This window comes from Triplophysa dalaica, chromosome 2 (genome assembly GCF_015846415.1).
Source record: "Triplophysa dalaica isolate WHDGS20190420 chromosome 2, ASM1584641v1, whole genome shotgun sequence".
Lineage (NCBI taxonomy): Eukaryota > Metazoa > Chordata > Actinopteri > Cypriniformes > Nemacheilidae > Triplophysa > Triplophysa dalaica.
This window is the reverse complement of record NC_079543.1, coordinates 893455-917416: the sequence shown is the minus strand read 5'-3', so window position 1 is coordinate 917416 and position 23962 is coordinate 893455. Positions and strand designations below refer to the sequence as shown.

General features: G+C 39.5%; 3 protein-coding genes across 4 annotated transcripts; 2 read left to right on the top strand and 1 right to left on the bottom strand.

Annotated features, from left to right (window-relative positions):
- The first annotated feature begins 1997 nt into the window (after positions 1-1997).
- On the top strand, positions 1998-4534 carry LOC130438076 (uncharacterized). Its single transcript, XM_056769846.1, has 3 exons — positions 1998-2558; positions 2725-2758; positions 3087-4534. Exons 1-3 carry the CDS (start codon positions 2334-2336, stop codon positions 3494-3496), a joined length of 669 nt encoding a protein of 222 aa, XP_056625824.1. The 5' UTR covers positions 1998-2333; the 3' UTR covers positions 3497-4534.
- A 6486-nt stretch (positions 4535-11020) lies between these two features.
- On the bottom strand, positions 11021-18936 carry LOC130438027 (tumor necrosis factor ligand superfamily member 6). 2 transcript variants are annotated; one of them, XM_056769775.1, is made up of 6 exons: positions 18505-18936; positions 15074-15115; positions 14786-14819; positions 14639-14704; positions 14226-14442; positions 11021-13259 (listed from the first exon to the last, which is right to left on the bottom strand). In XM_056769775.1, the coding sequence occupies exons 1-6, from the start codon at positions 18703-18705 to the stop codon at positions 13088-13090; spliced, it is 732 nt and encodes a 243-aa protein (XP_056625753.1). In that variant the 5' UTR covers positions 18706-18936; the 3' UTR covers positions 11021-13087. The 2 variants fall into 2 exon arrangements, with proteins under 2 accessions (XP_056625753.1, XP_056625761.1); XM_056769783.1 differs by having other exon boundaries at positions 14226-14439.
- Positions 18937-20958: 2022 nt separating this feature from the next.
- On the top strand, positions 20959-23666 carry tmed1b (transmembrane p24 trafficking protein 1b). The gene is made up of 4 exons (XM_056769858.1): positions 20959-21394; positions 22342-22439; positions 22554-22740; positions 22846-23666. The coding sequence occupies exons 1-4, from the start codon at positions 21233-21235 to the stop codon at positions 23062-23064; spliced, it is 666 nt and encodes a 221-aa protein (XP_056625836.1). The 5' UTR covers positions 20959-21232; the 3' UTR covers positions 23065-23666.
- Positions 23667-23962: the final 296 nt, after the last annotated feature.

Sequence of the window (23962 nt, the reverse complement as noted above, 5' to 3'; positions counted from 1 at the left end):
ACAAGCTACTGAGCAACTCTTACATTCTAGACGATGACATTATTTCCTGTACACCAGGAAGCAAGAATATGTCTCTTTACCTTCATCTTCTAGACACCTGCAGACGTGACCTCTCTGATCTCCAGCCTCATGACTCCAAATTCTCACCTGGATGTCCAATCAGATCACTTCGATTTGCCTTAAATACAGAGTATTCATCAACCTTTCCGTCTTCTGCAGTATTGGGGAAGTAGTGTTAGTTTCTGTAATCTAATTACCTTTCCTTTGAGAAGGTAAAGTAAGGGATTACTCTTATTTGTTATGTTTTTAATTTCAGTAACTTCTGAAGTAATTCAACTAAATACTGTGTGTGCAGTAGTGGCATTGAATTATACAAATTATAATCCGTGCTTTAATGTATAATTCTCACATTTATAATATGTTGGTCAGGTAATAGCATTACTTTATGTAGTTTTATATTATTTGTTGGAATTAATTAAGAGGCGTTTCATGTCTATCCTTGAATCACTGATCACGTCAAGGTCGATGTAGTATATAGAAAGTAATTACATTTTCGGAGAGTAATTTAAATCAGTAATCTAATTACACTATTGAATATGTAATTAGTAACTAGTAATCAATTACTTTTTCAGAGGACCTTGCTCAATACTGGTCAATCTGTTTGTAAGTGCGTCTATTAATTCTGCTTGATAGAACTTGTTGATACATGAAACACGTTAATCGTTGTGTTTTTAAACGTTGTTTGGTTCCGTGCAGTGACAACAGAAGTTTAAATGTTACCGTGAATGTCTACACAACATGTGCCCTTGTTTCATGTAGACTAGTTTCAAAGCATGACCTTACACTAAGTAAACTTTTATTTCATGAACCTTGAGTGCTGTTTTAGTGCCCTTAATAGGTGCTTCAGGAAGGTGATGTCAGGGGCATTCCAAATGAATGTAAACACTTCATGAAGCTTCATCTGTTCACTGTACAAATACAGATGTAAACCCATTACACCAGTTGGACTTACTTTTTTGTGATAAAACAACATAATTTAGGAGGGGCCGTACTTTAAAAACGTTGGGTTGTTTCAACCCCATATAGGTAAATGTGAACATTTTCTAGGTTATTCTGTCACTATTTGGGTTTGTCCAAATTTTAAAGAGTACATAACTAGGGATTTTTAAGGTCCTACTTTGGTTTATGGAGTGTCCAACAACAAGTTTATGTACAACGAAGTTGTAAAAACACTATTATTTCGTAATAATAGGCCGTTTTTCTTACCTTACTTCTTGACTGACTCTCAAATGATTTGTTCGTGATTCATCAGTCTAATCCCCTCCTATCCGCTAGCATAGTGTCATGTGATTGGTCAGATGGTCTCGTCTGCTATGATTGGTCTGCCGTAAATAGGCTCACGAGGTACAGTGTTTGGGGGAGAAGAGTAAGGTTTTCTTGGGCAGACCTAGCAAAACGTACTCAGGGCCTATATGTAGTGACCTAAATCCTTGGCGGTTCGCTAATCGGACTAGGGACGAATAGTTTGCGTGATTCAGAGTCGACTCCCTTTTTTATGTGCCAATAACTTTCTTATTCATTCACCTTCAGATTTATAACTTGGCAGACTGCTTACTTTCAAACACGGCAATATTACACACTGCATGACATGTCATTTACATGATCTCATGTAATGTACTCTTTAAAGTAAAACGTTTTTTTACAGCGCAGTTAGTTTTAAATGAGTTTTTGGGGTTTGTAGGAAAGTTAAAAAAGTTTAAAAGTAGCTACTATGTTATTTATATTTATGTTTGTTTTGTTTAACACCAAAGAAAGTTAAAAATGGCACTTGGAAAGTAAACACAACTGGACAACATCTGAGTTCGGCTGTTAAACTAACACACAACACAGTTGGGCACAGGGATGCTCTCCTCTGATGGGAATCTCCCTGTGTGCCACAGGTGCATGCGGATGCTCGCGCATGCGTGACGTGTCACCAGGTCAGTGTAACGGCCGAATAAAAGTGAAACAAAAATAGCCGCGTGAGGGGACGATAATGGGACGGTATGGTGCATGTAGGACGATATTCCACGAATCGTTGGAGAAATTCACACTTCAACTCGCTCTTTTCGCTTTCCGTCTCCGCTTGCGCAAGAACAGAAGCGGAAAGTCTGTCGTTTTTTCGTCTCTCGCGCTCGTGGGCGGGAGGAGGAAACGTGGGAAACCCGCTAGTTCCTCCCTATAGACAGGACTTTAAAACCTCCCTCCTCATGATGTCTACCTTCAGATAGACGCAAACTCTCGTGGATATAATCACCTCGCGCTGCTGCTGGATAACAACACCGCTTCTGGATATGTCCGCGTCCGCAGATGTCGAGAGTCAGTCCGCTGCGCGTCCCCGCGGCAGATGTCTGGACACCTTTCTCATCACGTCCGTGGTCGCGCTCTTCGTCATGTTCCTCGCTGGACTCGGTGGCGCGCTGCTGTTCGCAAAACACCTCGAGAGCCAAATGAACGCGCGCAGGACACCGAAGAGCTCCGGCCAAGTCGGGGACATACTCTCCGAAAACTCCTATAAGGTATGTTTGCGCACTTATGTCGTGTTTTTCCATCTATCTCTCTCTTTTCGTAAAAACATTCATATTAGAACCCATAATATTATATTAGAAAAATATTTTGTTTCACTTTTTTATGTAACGCCACCTGCCTAATCTGACCTGTCATGTTTCTCTCTTCGTGTTTTAGGGACAGAACTTTGCATACCTGAGAGCCACTGACAGTAAGTTTCCTTTTGTAACTTCATACATTTATTTCATGATGAAATCTTTTAGGATCCATTTTATTTATAACATGATATTTGACAGATTTCTTTACCGAATGGCACTTATGTGCGATCTCCGTGCACTTAACTTTGGTCTTACTAGGAACAAACAAAAAATAAATAAATACATTTTACCTACTTGAATCTCCCTTTTTTCAAAACAAAAAATTGAGGGCAGACATGCACTTAATGCACATTGTCAGCAGAAAGTAACCCAACAGCCTACAACATTTGCTCAGTCAGCAAGTTTTGGGACTAAGTGTGTCTCTCTGTCTCCGCCCTGCAGGTAAACTGAAGAACGGCACTATGACGTGGGAGCCTATCGAATATGGAGATAGTCAATCCGTGGGCGCTCTGTACGACTATAACAATCAACAGAGTGTTCTGAAAGTGGCCGCCAGCGGAAGTTACTTCCTCTACGTCCAGCTGAACTTTTCCTGCATGCACAAGTGTCCAGAGGATCGCTTCACTGTCAAGTTTAAGGATCAAAATGCTAACACACGACTGACCTGCTCGGTGACCCTGCCAAACGGAACGCAACCGGTCAGCCATACGTGTTGGAGTGTGCTCACCCTTTCAGAAAAGGATAGTCGCCTGCTGGCCGGATCAGAGTTCACAGAGTTTTTTGAAACGTCAGTCAACTGGAAACTGGAGCTGAACGATTCCGGATTCGGGATGTTTCGGGTTGACGGATAAAAGCCAGATGAAAGGTCACTGCGGATGAGCGTGAGGAACTGAGCTGACTTTAGAGTTACCGTGCCCTCTCGACCTTCATCCACACTCATGCTATCTCAAGACTCTATTTTAATGCTCTGTCAAGCAGGTCTATCAAAGTTGGCGCTCGCAAAGCTGTGAGGAACAGAACATTTGGATCGGATTGGCCGTCCACTGTATGTTTATTGAATGCATATTTGGACTCACCGGATGACAACTACCAATAGGACTGAAGACATGAAATATGCGATTATTATTATTACGCAACATTTTATGACCAATTCCACATGTAAACATGGGCCAAGTTTGCACATTCTGCGTTGACCTGCTGACAACCAACCAAATGGATAAGCCATGATTCATAAGCACTATTTATAACTGAAATATATTTATATGTGTTTTACATAATTGTAATATTTATGCTCTGTTTTGTTTCTACTGTATATATGGCTCATAAATGTGTTTATGTTTACGTTGTACATGTTAAATATTGTAGATATCACTACATGTAACCCTGATACCACACATACATCTGGGAGACGTCTGCAAGACGTGGTTTTGTATTGTTTGCTCATCTGCACTACGTCTCGGAGACGCCTGCTGTCAGACGTCATATAGGCTTCTAGAAGACATCTGTAAGATGTTTATGATGAAGAATGTAGGTACAACTGCGTTTTCTAACACGTTCAGCAGATGTTCCACATAGCGACGTCTCACAGGTGTACCTATGCTATGTGTGAAGCGGTATGTTTAAGGTCAAACGTGACAATGATGATCGATTGACTAATTCTCCTGTTCACAGACGACTGCGTCACTGTATGTCGATGTTTATTACACACAACACTTAGAAGCCATGTGTGTTTTGTTCAGTCTGTGATGTGACACACACTTTGTGTTCTGCTGTTTGTTGTGAAGTGAATGCTTTCAAACTCAGGAACTCTACAGATGAATGTATCAATGATGACAGCACTGAAATGCTTTATTTAATATTTAATAAAATGCAAAATATTTGTCAATGTACATATTTTCAGGCGTTTCTGATGTGTTTCCGAGTAAAGAGTTTTATATGATCAATTTTGTGTCTGATTCTTCTCCTAAAATTGCAAAGGAGAAATGAGGACGAGCACAAATTGATCAACAGTTGACATTAGAGCTATTCAAAGTTTTCCAGTATATGCAATTGTTTGATAACAAATGTTTAAAGGAGTAGTTCACTTTCAAAATACATTTTCCTGATCATTTCCTCACCCTCATGCCATCCAAGATGTTTCTGTATTTGTTTCTTTAGTGAAAAAGAAATGAAGGTTTTTGATGAAAACATTCTTGGATTTTTCTCCATATTGTGAAGAACGGTTGAAGGTCAAAATGACAGTTTCAGTGCAGCTTCAAAGGGCTTTAAATCAAACCAGATGATGAATACTGGTAATCTTGACTTTCAACCGTTTGGAGTCCATTGAAGTCCACTACATGGAGAAAAATCCTGCAATGTTTTCATCAAAAACCTTCATTTCTTTTTCCCTATAGAAACAAATACATAAATACCTTAGATGACATGGGGGTGAGTTAATGATCATAAACATTTATTTTGAAAGTGAACTACTCCTTTAAGTTGGTCATAACCAGAGCCATAGAGAGAGTTCTGCCAACGGAAGTCCAAAACGCTGGAGCTTCACGTGACACATGGAGCCTTCAGATAGTTCCAGGAAGTGAAGTCTTCTCTTTAAATGCTTTATTTCGTCCATTTTTGTATTCATTAAATGGCTTTCGTCTTAGTCGAGAGCCTCCATGAACCGCCATTGCTGTGAAAATCTGTTCCATTGGAGTCAACGGAGTTGACCCGACTCACTCTCTCAATGGCTCTGTTAATAACTATCTTCACTATTTATTGGAGATCTTCTTCAACTTAAGAGGAGACACGTGTGGAGTAGCACATCATGTTCTCAAGAGGAAACTCTCCATTGGCTCTCCGTGTATTCTTGTGTTGTTTCCGCTGAAAGGGATGTCGGCAGACTCTTCAGGAGGAAAGTTCAGCCAATTGTCTGCGTCACTTACAGTCAGAGCTGCTGGTGTGGTTTCAGTTCGTCACCGCGCGACGACACCTCGTCCCACGGTGAACAAACAAACAAACAAGTACGAACCCTGATGATGTTTGAGGACATCAGCAGCACCTTATCAGCAGCATTACGAAGTTGAAATAAAAATCCTTACATTTCAGCTGTGAACATGACCATCACCATTCAACACAAGTTTGTTCTTTATCTGACATCAATACCTCGGGCAAGTTATGCAGAGCGTCTGGAAACAGCATGAGTCATTTCAACTTTTAGACTGTGTGCCAGTAATTTAGCAGGAATTTGTTAAGATTATCTGTACTGACAGAATCGAAAAATCATTAATGTGTGATTTAAGAGCGGCTGGCAGAAATACGTGATATAGTGTTTGGTCAAACGGACAGTTCCGCGGAAAATTCTCATCATTTATTCTCTCTGGTGTGGTTGTAAATCTGTATGTGAGTCTTTCTTCGGTGGAACACAAAAGGAGATATTTTGAGAAACGGAAGTCAATGGATATCTCCTTGTGTGTTCTGAAGAAAAACGATTTGGAATTTGTTTTGGCGTGACCTGTGACTTTAAGAGCTCTGTACTGCAGTGCTTTCACTGATAAAAGAGACCTTCAGTTTGGCATATTATGTTGTGATTGGTTCCAAGAAATTGAAAGATGGAATGCTTAATGAACTCAAATTTAAAGGGCGTACCCTAACCTTAGCATAACGTTTCGTAAATGAAAATTCTCTCAACTTTTACTCACCCTCATTTCAAACCTGTATGACTTTCTTCCGCAAAACACCACCGAAGATATTTTGAAGAAAGTTGGCAACCGAACAGCACCGGACACTTCCATTGTATGGACACAAAACAATCCAACTGAATGGGGTCCGGTTAACAACACTCTTCAAAATATCTTCTTTTGTGTTCTGTGGAAGAAAGAAACTCACATGGGTTTGAAATGACAAGAGAGTAAATGATAACAGAGTACTTTAAATTATCACCCATACACATGGGTTGAATATTATTATGAGTGTTGTATTACAACAACAAAAAGATGAACTTAAAAAAATGATGCGACTTTAATTTGATTGTAACCACAACCTTGAATGTCCGCATTCACTTTTGCTCGTTTAAGAACGGTGAATATGGTGGGCACGCCAGCCGTATGGTGGGCAGGGTTGTTCCTATCAGTCAAGGGTGTGTTTTGGGCTAAACATGCAGTAAACCAATCAGAGTCTCATCTCCCATTCCATTTAAGCAGACAATCTACAGGACAAGCCAGATTTTTATCTTTATGCACACAATGATAATCTTTCACGTTGTAATCCATTTTTTTTATATTTTGCTTGTTTGTGTGTTCCTCCGTGTGTAATAAGCAGAAGGTACGAGCCGTGCTTACTAATGCGCTCTTTTAATTACCAAAAAAATTACCGTTGACTTTGGAGCAGTCTATTAGCACAAATGGGCGAAAATTCTTTTTACTATTTAAAAACGTGGCGCACAGGTGTGAAAATGAAAACTGCGTCGAGCAGAATTTTGCAAAAAACACTTGCATGATAGAGACCTCCCTGTTGAAAAAAACAGCATATGCTGGGTTAGGTATGTTTTGATGCTGGTTTGTGCTGGTTTAAGATGGTTTAAGCTGGTGAGGAGCCAGCACACCACCGGCACACAAGCAAAGCAGCATCAAAACATACCTAACCCAGCATATGCTGTTTTTTCAACAGTGTACAGTCATGAGGACCCAACAAATGCAACATCAGAAAAGCTTCAAAGCAAATCTTGAGCAGCTGTTTCAACTCATTCCACCCCCACATGTGCTTGTCATCCAGGAAAATGTGTTAGCTTTTACAAATGTCTTTTTTAATCACATTCAACCCAATGAAACACAAGCACTCTTACAGCTGGACTCGTGGTTCAAATGACTGCCGTGTGTTTCAGGGAACTCAACGGTTTATTACTGACATCTGCTGTTATGCATGAACAATGTCTCAATTTTTTTTCCTGTATTTTTTTGGCTGGTCTCTGCAGGCCTGTGTCTCTATCTGCCTCTCATTTTGACTCAGTTTGTCATGTCTCAGACGGATCCTGATGCCAGGAAAGAAACAAGCAACCCAATTTCTCTGCAGCTCTCTCTCTCTCTCTCTCTCTCTCTCTCTCTGAGTAACAGAAACACACAGGAAGAAAAACAAAATATTCATCTCAAAAGTTTTTATGGCATGTAGTGACAGAAAGTTTCTGGAAACATCAAGTGAGACAACAGAAAGTAGCAGTCAGAATCAAAAGTCTCTGTCTTCAATCATAATTCAGTATTAGTTTGTGTAAGCACATCTGTAAACGTCTGGTGTGTTATGTGGGTGTGTTTTCTTGTGGTTTTGTTAGGTTCATTTATGATTTTTTGAAAAACTTGCTATTTTAGGAGAAATGGTTTTGTTCTCGGTTCTCAAAATGAAAGGAGACACCAAACACGCATTCTGAGATTTTGCTGTGACCACAAACACGCAATTAAACATTAAACATCAGTCTGTTTGTGTGTGAAGCATCTACAGTGTCTACATCAAAAGCCTCAATTCTTAGTTCACATCCTTGCATAGATTCATTGCATTTCTACTCAGCTCAACGCCAATCACACGTGTCAAATATCAGACCTTCTATGTAAGACAGTAATGCTTTAAACATTACTGAACTCTAACTTAGCTCTGTATACTGTGTTAGGTTATATGAGAACAGTCTTCTTTTTTGATTGCACTTATGCTTTTGTTGTCCTTATGCTGTCCCAATTGCTTACATTGCCTACCCCACCTGTAAGTCGCTTTGGATAAAAGCGTCTGCTAAATGACTAAATGTAAATGTAAACAAATTAAAATGCGAACAATACATCTGGGAGACGTCTAATTGATGTCTTCACACATCTGCAAGACGAATTCTTTGAGAGATTGCTCATCTGTAATATGTCTCTCAGACATCTGCCTTTCAGATGTTATACAGACCTCTAGAAGACGTATACAAGACGTTTATAAAATTTCGTAGCACACATACATCTGTTAATGTGCTGGAAAATATCTGCAGTGTTTAAACATCTGCTCAACATCTCAGAAGGAGCAGTTGTACATCCATTATAAATCAAACATCTTACAGACGTCTTCAATAGATGTCTTGCAGATGTAAATGCAGACATCAAATAGACTTCTGCCAGATGAAGTGTGCTATCAGGGTTAGAATGGATGTAAAAGTGTCTTCTCCAAGACTATTATCAGACGTTTTCCCACAGCAGACATCTTACAGACGTACATGTGCTACCTGGGATCTGCTTTTTTACGATACACGTTTCACAAACTGACAGTGTGAAGCAGCTATTAGCAATGATGGGTTATTCTTAGCCAAGTATGGATTGAACGGCATGTTTACGGTGTCTCTTACAAAAATAACAATGATATTTTATAGTAAAAGTGCAGTAAGCTTGTTTATTTTCTGCATATCGATTACCATTGGCAAAGCATGATTTACTCACAGCTGGACAGCTCACCTCCAGGTGGCGCCATACGTCTCCATCAATGTCAATTTTATTGCCATGGTTGTTTTAAGTACAATATTGCCAAAGCATCAACACACAACAATATAAGTGACCTTACAAGAAAACAATGAAACATAAACTGCAAATCATTCTAATCTTTCAAAAGGCATACGTTTGGGTTGAGAAACATCTCTTCGGCTGTAATGTGTGTGGAAAAACGACTTTCTCTCATTCTCTAAAAACTGAAGGAAAAATGCAAAGAATTGAAGCAGACGGCAAAAAACAAAAATGGCAGTCGTTTGGTTTGTTTGTTTGTGGTGACCTGCAGGTTTTTGGAAACTTCCGCTGTGAGTGTAGAAATGCGCTGAGTAAGGAAAATGCACCACCCCCCCACCTCAAAATAAAAAACCCGGTTTCTATACATCGTTCCTTTTCTGTCTAACACCACATCCTGTCTCTCTCCATCCTTATCTGTGCCTTTCCTCCTCTGTCTCTCTCTCTCTCTCTCTCTTTGTGAGGTTGAGGTTGGAAACGAGAAAGAGAACGAGGGACATTGTGCAAACGTCGCAGCTCAAGTGATTCACTCTAAGATTTGAACATTTTCGTTATCACATTTCATTCTGCATTACAGTCAATCCAATCATTTCAACTTCATAAATAAGGAAAACAGAAACGTCAAACTCCACACACTCTTAAATGAAGAGTGAACCCAGAAACATTAGATACTTGATCATTGACTCAACACAAGAACTGTTACTGATGTGTTTCTATAGCGTGCTGTAGTTGTTGGAAGCCACAGGAAGCGAATAAGCATTTTAACTCCTCTGGATCCCTCGTCAATCCGTTTTTAGTTTAAATGTCTGGAATAAATTCTATGACATAAAACAACCGTTTTTTTTAAAGCCTTTACGTGTCAGGCACAAATGGGACACATGGGACTTCAACTGTTGTCGGGAACTTCTAAATCATAAAACAAAAGAATCCACCAATCAAAAACGAATGTAGATTCATCCACAGAGCTCCTATTGAGTAGAGAGCATGTTTTTTTAAATCTTGGAAGTCTCAGACGTCACGGCCACGAACCGTTGGCTGAACGTCTAAAGCATAAGACACGCTTTCTGGGACAGACTTAGGCACGTTCTGAATTTTACAGGATTTCTGTGAGACGTGCGTGTCACGTTCTTATAGCCTGGAAACAACCTGAAGCCGTCCGATCGAAGTAGTCTGTTGCAATAAGAATCATCACGATCCACCTAACGCTTAATTCTTAAATAATATGCAAAGATCACGGAATAAACTCATGAAAATGATTGCTGTTCACTTTTGATCCAGCACAAAACTAAACGTGATTGGTTGCTTTACCTGTTGGTCATACGGCCTTTTGAGCGGGCCTTGGCCAATGAGAGCAGTCTAGACTAGAAGCTTGGTGACTATAATGTCAAGTTTGTTTATGGTAATTCATGAATTTGTGTTGAAGTATCATAAACCTTTATAGATCACAGAGTTTATGCTTTTATGATTATTCACAAAAGTTATTTTGGCTTCTTGTTCTTGTACAGTAACACAACTGCTGTCGCTGTAACTTCCAGGTTGGACTAAAAATAATATGTCATCCCTGGTGCAGTCTATTGTGATTGCAAACATGCGTACGGAGTGTTTCATATGCATTAGGAACCAAAATAACGACGTCTGACAAAAGTCATCATCAGTAACTGTCCCGGGATGTCCAATTTAATCAATGGTTAACCCCAAACTGTCAGAATTTTATTTTTTCAGTGAACTATTTCGTTAAAACTAAAGGGATTATCTTGTTCATCCATTTTCAAATGAGCAACAAACATCCTGTGAATCTGAAGCATAAATCTGTTTTTCTCCACTTCAGTTTTACGTTAGACATCAAACACAACACAATAGCATAAAAACATGAACAAAAATGTATTTTAAATTTAAACAATGATATTTATTCACAATTTATTCATCTTATTAACAATGAACTGCACAGCAATATGCAAAATTATGAACACGCCATAAATTAAACAGGAAAACAGCAAAAGTGTGATTTAACAGCCTGACACGTACGTTTTTCATTCCAAACATTTTGTGACTATTGTTTCATGCTAACAGCAGCCAATAATTCACTGCATCAAAAACAGCACGCAACCCCCCAGCAAACACAGTACGTTCTGACAACGTCGCCAGTGCATCTTTGTTTGGTCAACGTTACATTACTTTGTGCCACGTTGTGAGGACGTCTTAGTTCTATTGCTCAGAATTTTTGCTTAAGTTACGTTTCAGAAACGTCGTAGCCACGTCCTCAAATACAGCAGTGAATTAATCCCATGGAGAGCGTTGTAGCGTACGTGATGTTCTGGTCTTCAGATAACATGGACACTGGTTATTGGATTACTCAATGTGGTCTTTTCTATTTATTATGTTATTATGTGGTCATTTCTAGAATAAAATCATTATATTGTCAAAACGAATGCTATTAATCCGATATTTCACAGCTATTCAGCTGGAGTTTAATAAAATACAATGATTAAAAATGCATTCGCTTGCATCATTTAAACATTAACGGTAATTTCGTTTTACCTCACTGCATGATATATTATTTAGATGTTTATTGATATTCTTTCTTTATTTTATACCTTACAAATGTGATACATATTTTAGAAAAAGAGGGAAATAAATAAAATTATGAAAAAAACCTGTTTGGTCATTGGGATATACCGGTTACGTCCCAGAAACTTGATTTGGTACATTGCTGTGACAAAAAATGGTTCATTCCATTTATGTCTTCAGGAGGTAATCACCACGTCCCAGCAACGTCCAATGTTTTGTCTCTTTTCTGCGAACCGGGTCTTTCGGACAGTTCTTTTCAATGAACCAGTTCAAAAGTCACTCGCCCTGGCGAGGATGAAAATACTACACTCGGGCTCAGAACAAAATATATAAGTCATCAATCATAACTTCTGTCAGTTAACAAATCATCATCATTATGACACATTTCTCACACTTTTGAAACGAAATTACCCAAAAACAGGCACAGTGATGTGCAGCAAACTATGATATTTTAAATCTTAAAACATAAAGTACATAATTAATCTTCATCTGCATATTACAGAAACTATATGATCCATGCACAATCCAATACGATTTATTTCTTATTATATAAACTTACGTTTTGCCAGATTGCTCCATAATATTTACTATCTCGGTTCACGTGAGCTTGCAGCATTAGGATAGCATCAGTTGTCCTACAGGGTTCAGTAGCCTCACGGTGAATCACGCATGCTCAGTCACTATCCAGCGCATCGGTTCTCAATCGAACGTGTCCGAAGGAATCGTCTCTCGGTTCAGTGTACTGCTGAATCGTATACAGTGATAAGGCAGTAATAAAGTCCTAAAGATATTTCCATTGTGTTTTATATCATGCCAATTGATGAAATATCTGACTAAAAGCTTTTTATTCGCTTTAGAAATTACACGCATGCGCAGTAGAAAGTAAGTAATTCAAATAATTTGAATTAGAACGGTTAAGAACGGTTCAGTCCGATTTCACTGAAAAGAACCGAATCAAAAGAATGATTCGTTTGCGAACCGGCCATCAATATGACAGGGAATCACGAAGACACGTCGCTGGAACGTTATTTGTTACGTCGTGGCAAGAAATATGGTCTGGTACATGTATGTCGTCACAACGTAACTGTGTTAGCTTGGCCATAACCACATACTCAGTCTAAACAGAGTACAATAAAAACGTGAAATATGATAAATGTTCTTATATTTTATATGAACACAACATCGTCTTTAGAACCAAACCCAGAATTTAAGAATATGCTCCCCAACTGAAAATAAACACCTAGAAATGATAAAAACAGCACAGGATGTGTAAATATATTAGCATCTAAAAATATTTCAAACTGAGAACCTGAGAGTAAAGAGACTAAAGAGTAAAGAGTGTGTGTGTGCCTAGTACATGGGTTGTGTGTGTGTGCAGGAGTATGGACGTCAGTTGATCTTGAAGGCACCAAAAAAGTTCTCAGATGCTTCTCCGTACACCAATGAGAGGTTATTGACCTGAACAAACAAGCAGTCACCTTTCACCAGGTTGAAGATTCCACCCAGGTAACTGTTGCCACGTTCTGGCATCGACTGGTCTTTATGGTTGTTGCAAAGATATCTACAAAAGATTCATAAGTATAAAAAAGTTAATAAGATCACATTTTCTCTACTCTATTGCACTGTGCTGTGTACACACCACATTAAATGCATTTACAACTAACAAACTGTAGCTGTTCGTTTACATAGGGGTTACCATACTCAGACACGTCCTGGCCAGGATTTCGGGTGCATCCTCTGGAGGTCACATTTGTCCATCACATAGTCTACGTCATCAAGGTTCTCACATTCCGGATAATAAAAACATTGAAAAATGAACGCAGTTAAATTTGTACCTTGAAATCTAACTGTTGGTTTTCTGAAACCTGAAATAATAAACCTCAATGATGTATGCGGCGGACAAATGCGACCTCAGGAGGATGCCACCGAAATCCCATCCAGGAAAAATGGCACACATGGTCACCCTAATTTACACGACAACTGCATTTCAGCGTCCTGAAAACTCACAGTTTATAAAGAAACATTATATCCAACTGTGAAAACAACAAAATTGTGAATTAGAGAAAACTGTGACCAGGGCTGGATTAGAAAGAAAAATCAAAACATTGGCCCTCCACCATTCTGTCGACGGGGGTCCATGGTCGGTTCTGTCAACTGGGGGGGGGATTTGCATGGTTAAGTCTACTGACCGGGGGGTTCGGCATGCATATGTGTCCTGGAAAACTCCCTGAATGCCACATGGCCAGCCCGCCCCTGACTTTGAAATGCATATTAGGAATTTCTTGACAACCAAAACAACAATTATATAGAGGAGTGTGTTTGAGAAAATCGACCGAAAATGATACCGAGTCGATCAAATCCTCAAATAAACCAATTTATTCTTCGTCTTCTCTGTAGAACAATGCGTATGCATGCGTGGGTTTAAATGGAGTAATATTGTTTTAAGAAGTGCGGCAGAACTCAAAGCTGCTGTATAAAGGACACAAAACTTCAATTGTGTTACACTTTGTTGTTTTAAGGTAGATACCTGGAACTCTTCATCAGCTCAATGGTGCCGGAGTACCTCCCTGTGATGTACATGACCTGATGTTTCACCAATCTGCAGTTCTCCAGGAAGGACATTTTGGAGAAGATGTAATAAAATCCATCCTCTTGAACGTACAGACTGTTGTTCCTGAGTTGCAAACCGGACACGAAGGTAGGGTAAATGTTTTTTGTCCAGCGCAAAGCCCCGTGTTCTTCTGCTGGAACACAAACTCACAGTTAGGCAAAGAGAAATGTACTCTTCTATATTTGCCATGACTATTATTGCTGTTGCAGAATTCTTTGTCAGCAGATGTAAATGAATCTTGGGACATTTCTCATTTCTATGAAATTCTATATAGACAGAGTAAGTTATACTTTTCTTGTTGTGTACTTTATGTGTAAAGCTTTTCATACTTTGTAGAAACGCTGCAGGTTTGCGCACATCTTCGGGGAGTTTTACAGGTGGAATTTCATTATTCTCTGTTCACAACACAAACACAAGGATTAATGAACACACATCATCACGCGATTACACATGTGTGTGTGTGTTTTTGTACTGACCGTGTGATTTATTCATTAATGGATCATTCTCTGCCTGTTGATAAAAACATACATTGATATTAATATGGCTCTGTATGAAACATCTTCCAAAAAGATTTGATGCGCCATCTACAGCAAGGGTTTTGATAGTTTGTTCATAATTAATAACACTCCACATTGACGACTTTAACTGTACACGTCATGTGGGACAGGGTTGTCAGATCTCTTGTTTTTCTGCCAAATTGAACTAGTCGCCTTGGGTTGTGTTTTTTCCTGTAGATGTTAAACACAAACTTGTAGACAACTTACTTTAATATATTCAAATTTCTGAATGGTCCTATCTGATGGTGCCTGCAATGAGAATAACAAGATCAGTTACTTTGCACAACAGTGACTTTTACCTAGAAAAACCATCATCATTACATTTCATGATATTGAACGTAAAAATATTCTCTCTAATTTTAGTTGAATATGAAGAGTTAGCTACACCTAGGAAAAATGTGTACACTAAATGTTTTTACACATTGAGTGACACATACATTTTGTACTTTAAGGCCCAGTAAAATTTAAATTACACTTCCTATTTTTTCATGAAATATTGCAGCGTTTATTGTAAATAGCTTATCAGTGTGGGTCGTTCTCTTTTTAAAATTGATTTGCCCTCATTATATTCAGTTAAAAACCTAAAATATTGTAATTACTATCCATCTGAAATGCCGAATATTAGACGGCTTGGGCGGAGCATCCGTTAACTCCTCCTCTTCAGCTGTCAGTCTGCTGCCAGTTTCATTTCAAAATGCAACGGCTGTTTTTATAGATCCAAGCAATTTGCTGTGAAAAACGATAGCCACGGCTACTATTTTTCTCATTCGAAATTCTGATTCACTCTTAAATGCATCAAAATACGGTATAAAAAACGATCACAGCTTCCCGTTCACAGTGACTATAATATTCCATTCCATTCCATTTTCTACTGCTTATCCGAACTACCTTGACTATAATATACTAGACATATTGTTTTTTTCTTTTATTCATACCATGGTGTCTCAAAACTACTCTGTAGCAATGTGGAGATTTTAGCTGCATCTAGTGGTGAGGTTGCGAATTGCAACCAACGGCTCACTCAACCTCTCCGTTTTGAAGCACTACGGTGGCTGACACAGGACAAAGATGTCATCACGTTTTGGCTTCTTTTCCGTAGGATATAACGCGTTTACGAAACGCGCTCTGTAGAGCAGTTTGTCCGTTTAGGGCTACCGTAGAAACAACATGGTTAATTCCATGCAAGTGGACCCGCGGTGTATGTAGATAGAAAGGTAATTAAAACATAACGCTTCATTATGTAAGTTTGACATACATCTTGGAACACAAAGTTAAGTATATTGCATTTCTGTTAATAGATCCTCCTAAATATTACACACTGGACCTTTAACTCAGATATTAAGAGATGATGGTTCACCCATGAGCTCCTGACCAGCCCATGAACCTTTGCGTTACACAGGGAGTGAATGATTTTCACTTTATTAGATAATGCAGCAAACCTTAACCTTAATTTTTAAAATCTCTGTCAAAGTAAAAGTTGTATGTCTTACTCAGTGCAAATGCACATCTACAGGCCACGACTGTAAAAGTACAAGCACTACAAAGGTACAAACATTATCTGCTGTACTCAGTTTGTGAAACACAATTGTGAAACACATTTCTCTACATTAGACACGTTGTTAAAAATAATAAGCTCTTCGGTTTCATTGAGAGAATGTCGACATTTAAGAGAGAATATTCAAGAGGTATGAAATATTTTTTAAATTGAACACATTTCTTAGTCTTAATATGCATAAAACAAACACCTTGATTTGACACAAAACTGTAAATATATCAAAATTTTCGAAATATCCAAGATAAGTAAACATTAAACGCTAAAAAGTATTTAACTTTACTGAAAAACTTTACTGAAAAAGTACTCCCCTAATGCAGTCTGACACAAAGCATGCTGGGAACTGGAAATCCTTCTTGACCAATTGTGTTGAATTTACATCTCTAAATTAAGTAAATTGAACAAGGTGCATTTTTTTGTTTTAGTTTTAGTTTGATCTTCAAATTAATCAAAAATAATCATTATACTTTACTCAAAACTATCTAAGTAAATATAACTTTTTTCAACAAATTAAATTTACATTACTTGATCTGTTTGATTATTTTGAGCATTTGGGTTTACAGAGAGAGTTGGAGGACGATGTGATCATGTCTTTTTTTTAGGGCTGTCAAGCGATTAATCGCATCCAGAATAAAAATTTGTGTTTACATACTATATGTCTGTGTACAGTGCATATTACCTGTGTGTTTATAACACATACACATACATGCATATATTTATGAAAAAAAAATATATAAAAGTGAATAAATGATCATTTGTTAGTTGAATTATTGGTAAATATCAATAATTCAACCAAATTAATTAATAAATATAAATACATTTCTGTGTATTATTTTGTATGCATGAATACAATGTTAATATGCACAATACACGGACACATATTATGTAAACACAAATGTTTGCGATTAATCGTTTGACAGCCCTACTTCTGTCATCTTCATAAAAAAAAAAAACCTAAATAAAAACAAGCGACACACATCTGAACAGGAAGTGAACACCGTCATATAAAAGCATGAGCATTACGCTGCAGAAGGTGATGTCACAGCGGTTAATAATCTGAACTAATAACCAAACGCTGAACCTCAGGTCACTGAAAGAGCTAAATAACAGACCGTTTAACACAAAAAACAGAAACTGAAACGTAATCTGAACAAATGCACGAGCTTTTGGTCAAAGGAATTCCCATCATGCTTTTTGGTTCCCTCTCTGCAGGGCTGTCTCAGACCTTGGCTGCAGGGTGAGAGGAAGCGAGGTCAGCTGAGGGCGGAGGTCAAATCTGTTCAGCCGAACAGATATTAGAAAGCACTTTTATGTACCTGACACACATCGGTTCTTTACACCTACGCAGCAAAATCCCCAGACTGAAATCAACTCTGCTCAGAGTTCATCTTGTCCCAGTCTAGTTAAAGTAACACTGTAGGGAGATAAAGTTAATGAGATGATGAAGATAATTAATTGAGTCATTAATAAACAAACACAATCGCTGAAGAAAATATCAGCAATAAGAAGCTTTTTTTTGCATCAGCTGAAATAGTGTTTCTGATGCACATTTATGACATCAGCTGATTTAACTCTGGGGATTTTGCCGCGTACAGTATGAGCTCATATTATCAAACTGTCATTCTGTCATCATTTAGCAACTGCCGTGTGGTCGCACAAGTTTCTTTCTTCTTCAGAACACAAAAGAAGATAGTTTGAAGAATGTTGGTCACCAAAAACACAACCCCATTGACTTCCATTATATGAACGCAAAACCACTGAGACATTTTTTCAAATACCTCCCTATGTGTTGCACTGAAGAAAGACTCGCACGCAGATTAACAACCACGCACACAATGACTGAACTTCTGTTTTTGGGTGAAGCGTCACTTTAAATGAGATGACACATGTATGTATGAATGCAGTAATTGAAATGCACAAACACAAACGTCAAGACAGGTTTTTCTGTCACTGCTCACGCGCTAAAATATAAAAAGAAGCGGATTTATGTTCAACAAATTTCAGCCAATTCAACATCAAGTTCTGAACAAATCAGTCTAGTCTGGCTAAAAGCAGAACTAAAAATGACAATCCTAGAAGCGCTCACCGTGAGTCTGCCGTAGAGATGATAGATGAGTCCGGCCTCTATAAAGACGCCCAGCAGTGCCACACCCAGCAGCAGGTAGATGAGAGAGAGGTGATGACCATACACCTGACGTGCGGCCGGAGGGCCCAGCGCCTTACTGTCCACCACAAACACCTGAGGGCAGCGCTCTTTCACATCTCTGTTCTCACCCGCGTCTGCCATGCTGCACGTCACGCCGATCCAGAAGCCAACGACGACACCCCAACCTGACCCCTGAACTTCAGCGCACCTCAGATTCCTCCATCGATGTTAATGAACAAACCAACCACAGAAGAAGACAATGAGTGCGTGACTCTCCACCGACACTATACAGCGTGTGTTGAAGCACCATGAGCAAACACAATCTGACCTACAACCTCTCATGAAGATGAACTGAGCTGAGCTGCTCGTGAGATGACCGCCTACTGCTGCTTTCAGAAGGGTGTGTGCTACAGAGAGAGAGAGAGAGAGAGAGAGAGAGAGATAGAGAGAGAGAGACACACAGAGAGATAGAGAGAGAGAGAGAGAGAGACAGAGAGAGAGAGAGAGAGAGAGAGACAGAGAGAGAGACAGAGAGAGAGAGAGAGAGAGAGAGAGAGAGAGAGAGAGAGAGAGAGAGAGAGAGAGAGAGAGAGAGAGAGAGAGGGGAGTACTTTATGGGAAACCAAAAATTAGGAAGTTTTGCTTGAATTACAATAATTGTGTGTGTCTGTGTGTGCGTGTGTGTCTACCCAGAATTCTGTCATCATATTTGCCTTCTCATGCGGTTATAAATCTGTATGTTACTTATAAAGATATTTGGAGAAATGTCTCAGTGGTTTTGAGTTCATACAATGGAAGTCGATGGAGTTCAGTTTTGTGTGATGCTCAACATTCTTCTTTTGTGTTCTGCAGAAGTAAGAAACTCTTTCAGGTTTTACACGACATAAGGATGATGAAATGATCAAATCTGCCGGATTCAGATGCATGTAGATCACACGCCTACAAATACAGAACAGGCCGGAAAAAACACACAGAAACAAGTTGACCACACGTGGCTGGTTTATCTGAGGACCTATAGTCTAGTGCACAGACACCCACGCACACACTCAATCCACTCACACACAAACACACACACCTACACAAAAACACACTCACCCACAAGTACATGCACATGCACACACAAACACACATGTAGGGTTCAGGGTTTGAGTGCAGCGACAGCATGAAGCTGAAGACAGGAAGCCGGCAGCACTCAAACTGACCCTGAACACCCTCCGCATCTCATGTCTGATCTGAATCAAAGGAAGTCTTGCTTTGAGAAGTATCTGACATCTTGAGGTTTCCTTCATTACACAGCAAAACTTCTGCATCAGTTGAAGAAAGTGCTGCTGCTGTAACTCTATGGGATTGTTAGTGTGTGGTGATGCAGACGCCTTCACGTTCAGGGTGTCTAATAACAAAAATAGTCACAGATGTGATCTTCTGCACATCAATGGAGAGGAACTGGAAACTTTGCTTAAGTCTCATCTGTCTGATATTTCACCAGAAAAAATGATTTGTCAAGTCTGCCATCCAACGTCAATATTACTGAATATTATCTCAGTATATACGCCAAATGATTTTCCCTCTACATTCTTCATTCATTTACACCTCCAGACTCTTCTTGTGTTTCTACAATCACACTAACATTTGGTTCTGTTCCCAGGTGAAACATGTGATACTTAAAGTGATACGTCTGAATGAACACAGAGAAAGATATTAGGAAGAATGCTTGTTACCAGACAGATTTTGCCCCCCGTGGACTCCCATAGTAGGAAAAATAACTTTATAATTTTATTTTATTTGAATAATTTATTTTGAAGAATGTGACAGCGAACAGTTCTCGGCCCCTTTTGACTCCCATTGTATTTGTTCCCCCATTGACTATGAGAGTCAATGGGGGGCAAAATCTGTTTGGTTATAAGCATTCTTCCAAATATCTTTCTCTGTGTTTTCACCAGAACAAAGACATTTATACAGTTTGGGAACAAATCGAAGGTAAGGAAATAATGACAGAATTTTCATTTTGGGGTGAACTGTCCCTTTAAATGACACATCTGAGATCTCCAAATCTCATGAGCTATGAGAAAACAACATACAGCAATAACATTCTGCTCTGCGAGTGGACAGAAATGTGTTTGTGTGTTTGTGTGTTTGTTACAGTACCAGCTCTGCAAACTGTACATTTCGTTTCATCTTTTTAGTAAAGCTGCTCAGTGTGGTTATACGATGCTGTCATCTAGTGGTCACATGTTAAATGACACATGTTCCGTGTTTGTGCACTACTGTAAGACCCCAGAGCGAACAGACATGTTATACAAACCACGTGCTCAGAGGAAAAATGCAGCGATACACAACAATTCAACTAAACTGTAAAGTTTGGAGATTAACGCAAAGATGCGAATAATATCAAGAAGTTTGATGCCGCTATTAACGCCGCTGATCTCGCGTTTACGCTTTTACTGTATAAACGTGTATATAAAGGGCATGTGCGCGACGCGGAGTTCCCGCACGCTGATAGGCTGCGGGGCGGACACTCAGTGCGCTCTGATTGGTGGGGAGTGCGGCTGCAGACGCGGAACAGACGTGTCGATGGACGGAGGATTTTAAACGGATAAACTTTTTCTGCGGGAGTTCACGGATAAATCGCATCTGCAAAACTTTCCTGTGCGTCACGTCAGCGCGGAGGATGTGCACGTCACAGCTCGCGTGTTTCGCGGCGTTTTTCGCCGCCGTGCACGCGTTCAGTCCGAACGTCGACAGCGAGTTCACGTTCGTCCTGCCCGCGGGGAGTAGAGAGTGTTTCTACCAGACCACCGTCACCAACGGCAGCATGGAGGTCGAGTACCAGGTACTGGTCGAGCCACCGCATCAAACACTCAGACATATAAAACATCACAAACACACACGTATCGTACAAACACATATCACAAACATAACCCGGATACGAATGCTAAAGATCACAAATACATCTGCGGTGTAAAAACATCTACTAAACGTCTTCGAATGAGCAGTTTAAAACAGACATCTTCTGACAGCAGACGTCCCCGAGACGTAAAGAACAACCCCCAAAAAATGTAGTAAAAAGATACTTGTGATGAACACAGAAACACATTTGGAAGACAGATTTTGCCCCCCATGGTCTTCCATAGTAGGACAAATGACTTCATCATTGTTTTGTTTTGTTGAACACAAAAGATGATCTTTTGAAGAACAGTTCAGTTCTGGGGCGATTTTGACTACCATTGTGTTGTTTCACGTGTATTATGGGAGTCAATGGGGGGCAAAATGTGTCTGGTTATGAGCATTCTTCCAAATATCATTTTCTCTGTTCACCAGAACAAAGACAGTTACGCAGTTTTGGAACAAAAATGTCTTGCAAAATGTAACTAAAGACATCAAATCTTAATACTCACAAACACACAAGAACTCGTTTTAAACTCGCCCTCACAAGTAAGATTAAAAAGGAATTGTGTGGTGGACAAACAACATGTAGTCTGCAATTTAGATGTGAAGATAATGCTCATTAATCATGAATGACCCTTTGGGACACATGTGTAACTCTGGTGAGTCTCCACCGTATCCAGGTGACTTAAGTGGGTGTGATATGTTTGTCTATCGTTGGGTTGTAATGTCCTGTCAAAGATCCGTGTTGTCAGAGCGTGATAACAGCATTACAAGCGTTAGTTGTGTGTTTGCTGTTCATTCAGAACTGAGATCAAAACTCTTAAATAGGATTTGTGAAAGTGCTTTACATGATTGTTTGTCTAAATAAATGATGTTTGTGTATTTGTGCAGGTGATTGCTGGAGCAGGTATGGATGTGGATTTCTCCATCATCTCACCTCAGAGGATTCAGGTGGTCTCAGAGTTTCGCCGATCTGACGGCGTCCACATGTGAGTCCTCGAGTCACATGCTTTCAAACGGCGCCTATTGCATTTAGTGGCCGGGGTTCTGAGAACACGTCCTTGTTTCATTGGCTGTTGTTGACACGTGTTTGTCACATTTAGGGTCGAGCCCACAGCAGACGGCGACTACCAGATCTGCTTTGATAACACCTTCAGCAGGTTCTCGGAGAAGATGGTCTTCTTTGAGGTCATCCTGGACAGCCCGGCCAATGACGCTGGAGAGGACGATGAGTGGGCGGGGCTAGGAGAACCCGAGAGCCTGTTGGAATACAAGCTAGAAGACATACGAGTGAGTTCTCTACGGGAAACATCCACAAATATATTTCATAAATTGAAATTATATAATATGCTTGAATTGTTCAAATCTGACATTCTTTGTTCACCTTTACCACAGGAGTCGATGGACTCCGTTCACCGGCGGTTGGAACGCAGTCGTCAGATGCAGACGGTCCTTCGGGCGTTCGAGGCGCGTGACCGAAACCTGCTGGAGGACAACCTGTGGCGGGTCTCCTTCTGGTCCTGTGTCAACCTGATGGTCATGTTGAGCGTAGCGCTGACTCAGGTCTACACAGTCCGACGTCTGTTTGACGACAAGCGGAAAGTCCGCTCATAAAACACGCCGACGTCACGCTGCCCACTCCGAAAATGTTCAGAGAGAACTCAGTGCCTTCATTTGTTTTAATCGGGCACGTGTGGCTCGTTCTTCAGATTGGACGATTTCATTGGACGGCACACTTTAGCAGGATTCAAGTGAACTGTAGTGTTGAGATGAAAAAAGACCTTAGCTGTCTGTTGGGAGTTTAAGCAAAAGAAAGCAGATGTGTGTGCGACTGAATTTTATTGACGTCATAAAACCGATTTGATCATGTTGTGTCTTAAACGGATATTTGTTCTGTTTTAGTCACGAATATATGAGGAAAACAAGGTTCGGCCGCTTTGGGAGATTTGTAGTTCGTAGTTTTTCAGTTGAATGTGAGATGTTTAAGTAACAAAGAGAATATTCTGTACAGCTTTTTGCTTTTGTAAAGATTTTTACACAGTGAAACAAATGAAATCTATCATATATTTTTACTGGTTGTTGATGAATGTCGACAGCATTCCTTTCGCACCAGCAAATTTAGTTCTTTATTTTTTGCATTGAATATTCTGTTTTGTACGCCACATTGAAATTAAGTTGGTCTATTAATAGGTTTTAATAAAGTGAATGCAAATATAGCCTGTTTTATTTTTATTAAACTTCTTACTTTACTTTTGAATAAATAAACGTTGTGAATACTGTATAGTGTTGACATCAAGCTAACAGTCCAGCAGTGAGATTAAACGACTGCTGTGTCAAGTGCTTGTAGCTCTGATCTAAACTTCCTCCAAACTACGCCTGTTACAGTCTCACATTTGACCATTTACGAGATTAAGATTGATGCGATTACTGTGGGAAAAAAACAATGATTACAATATTGCCATATCTAATGAATAAACTAATGCTATCAGTCAAATAAAATTTTAAATTTAGT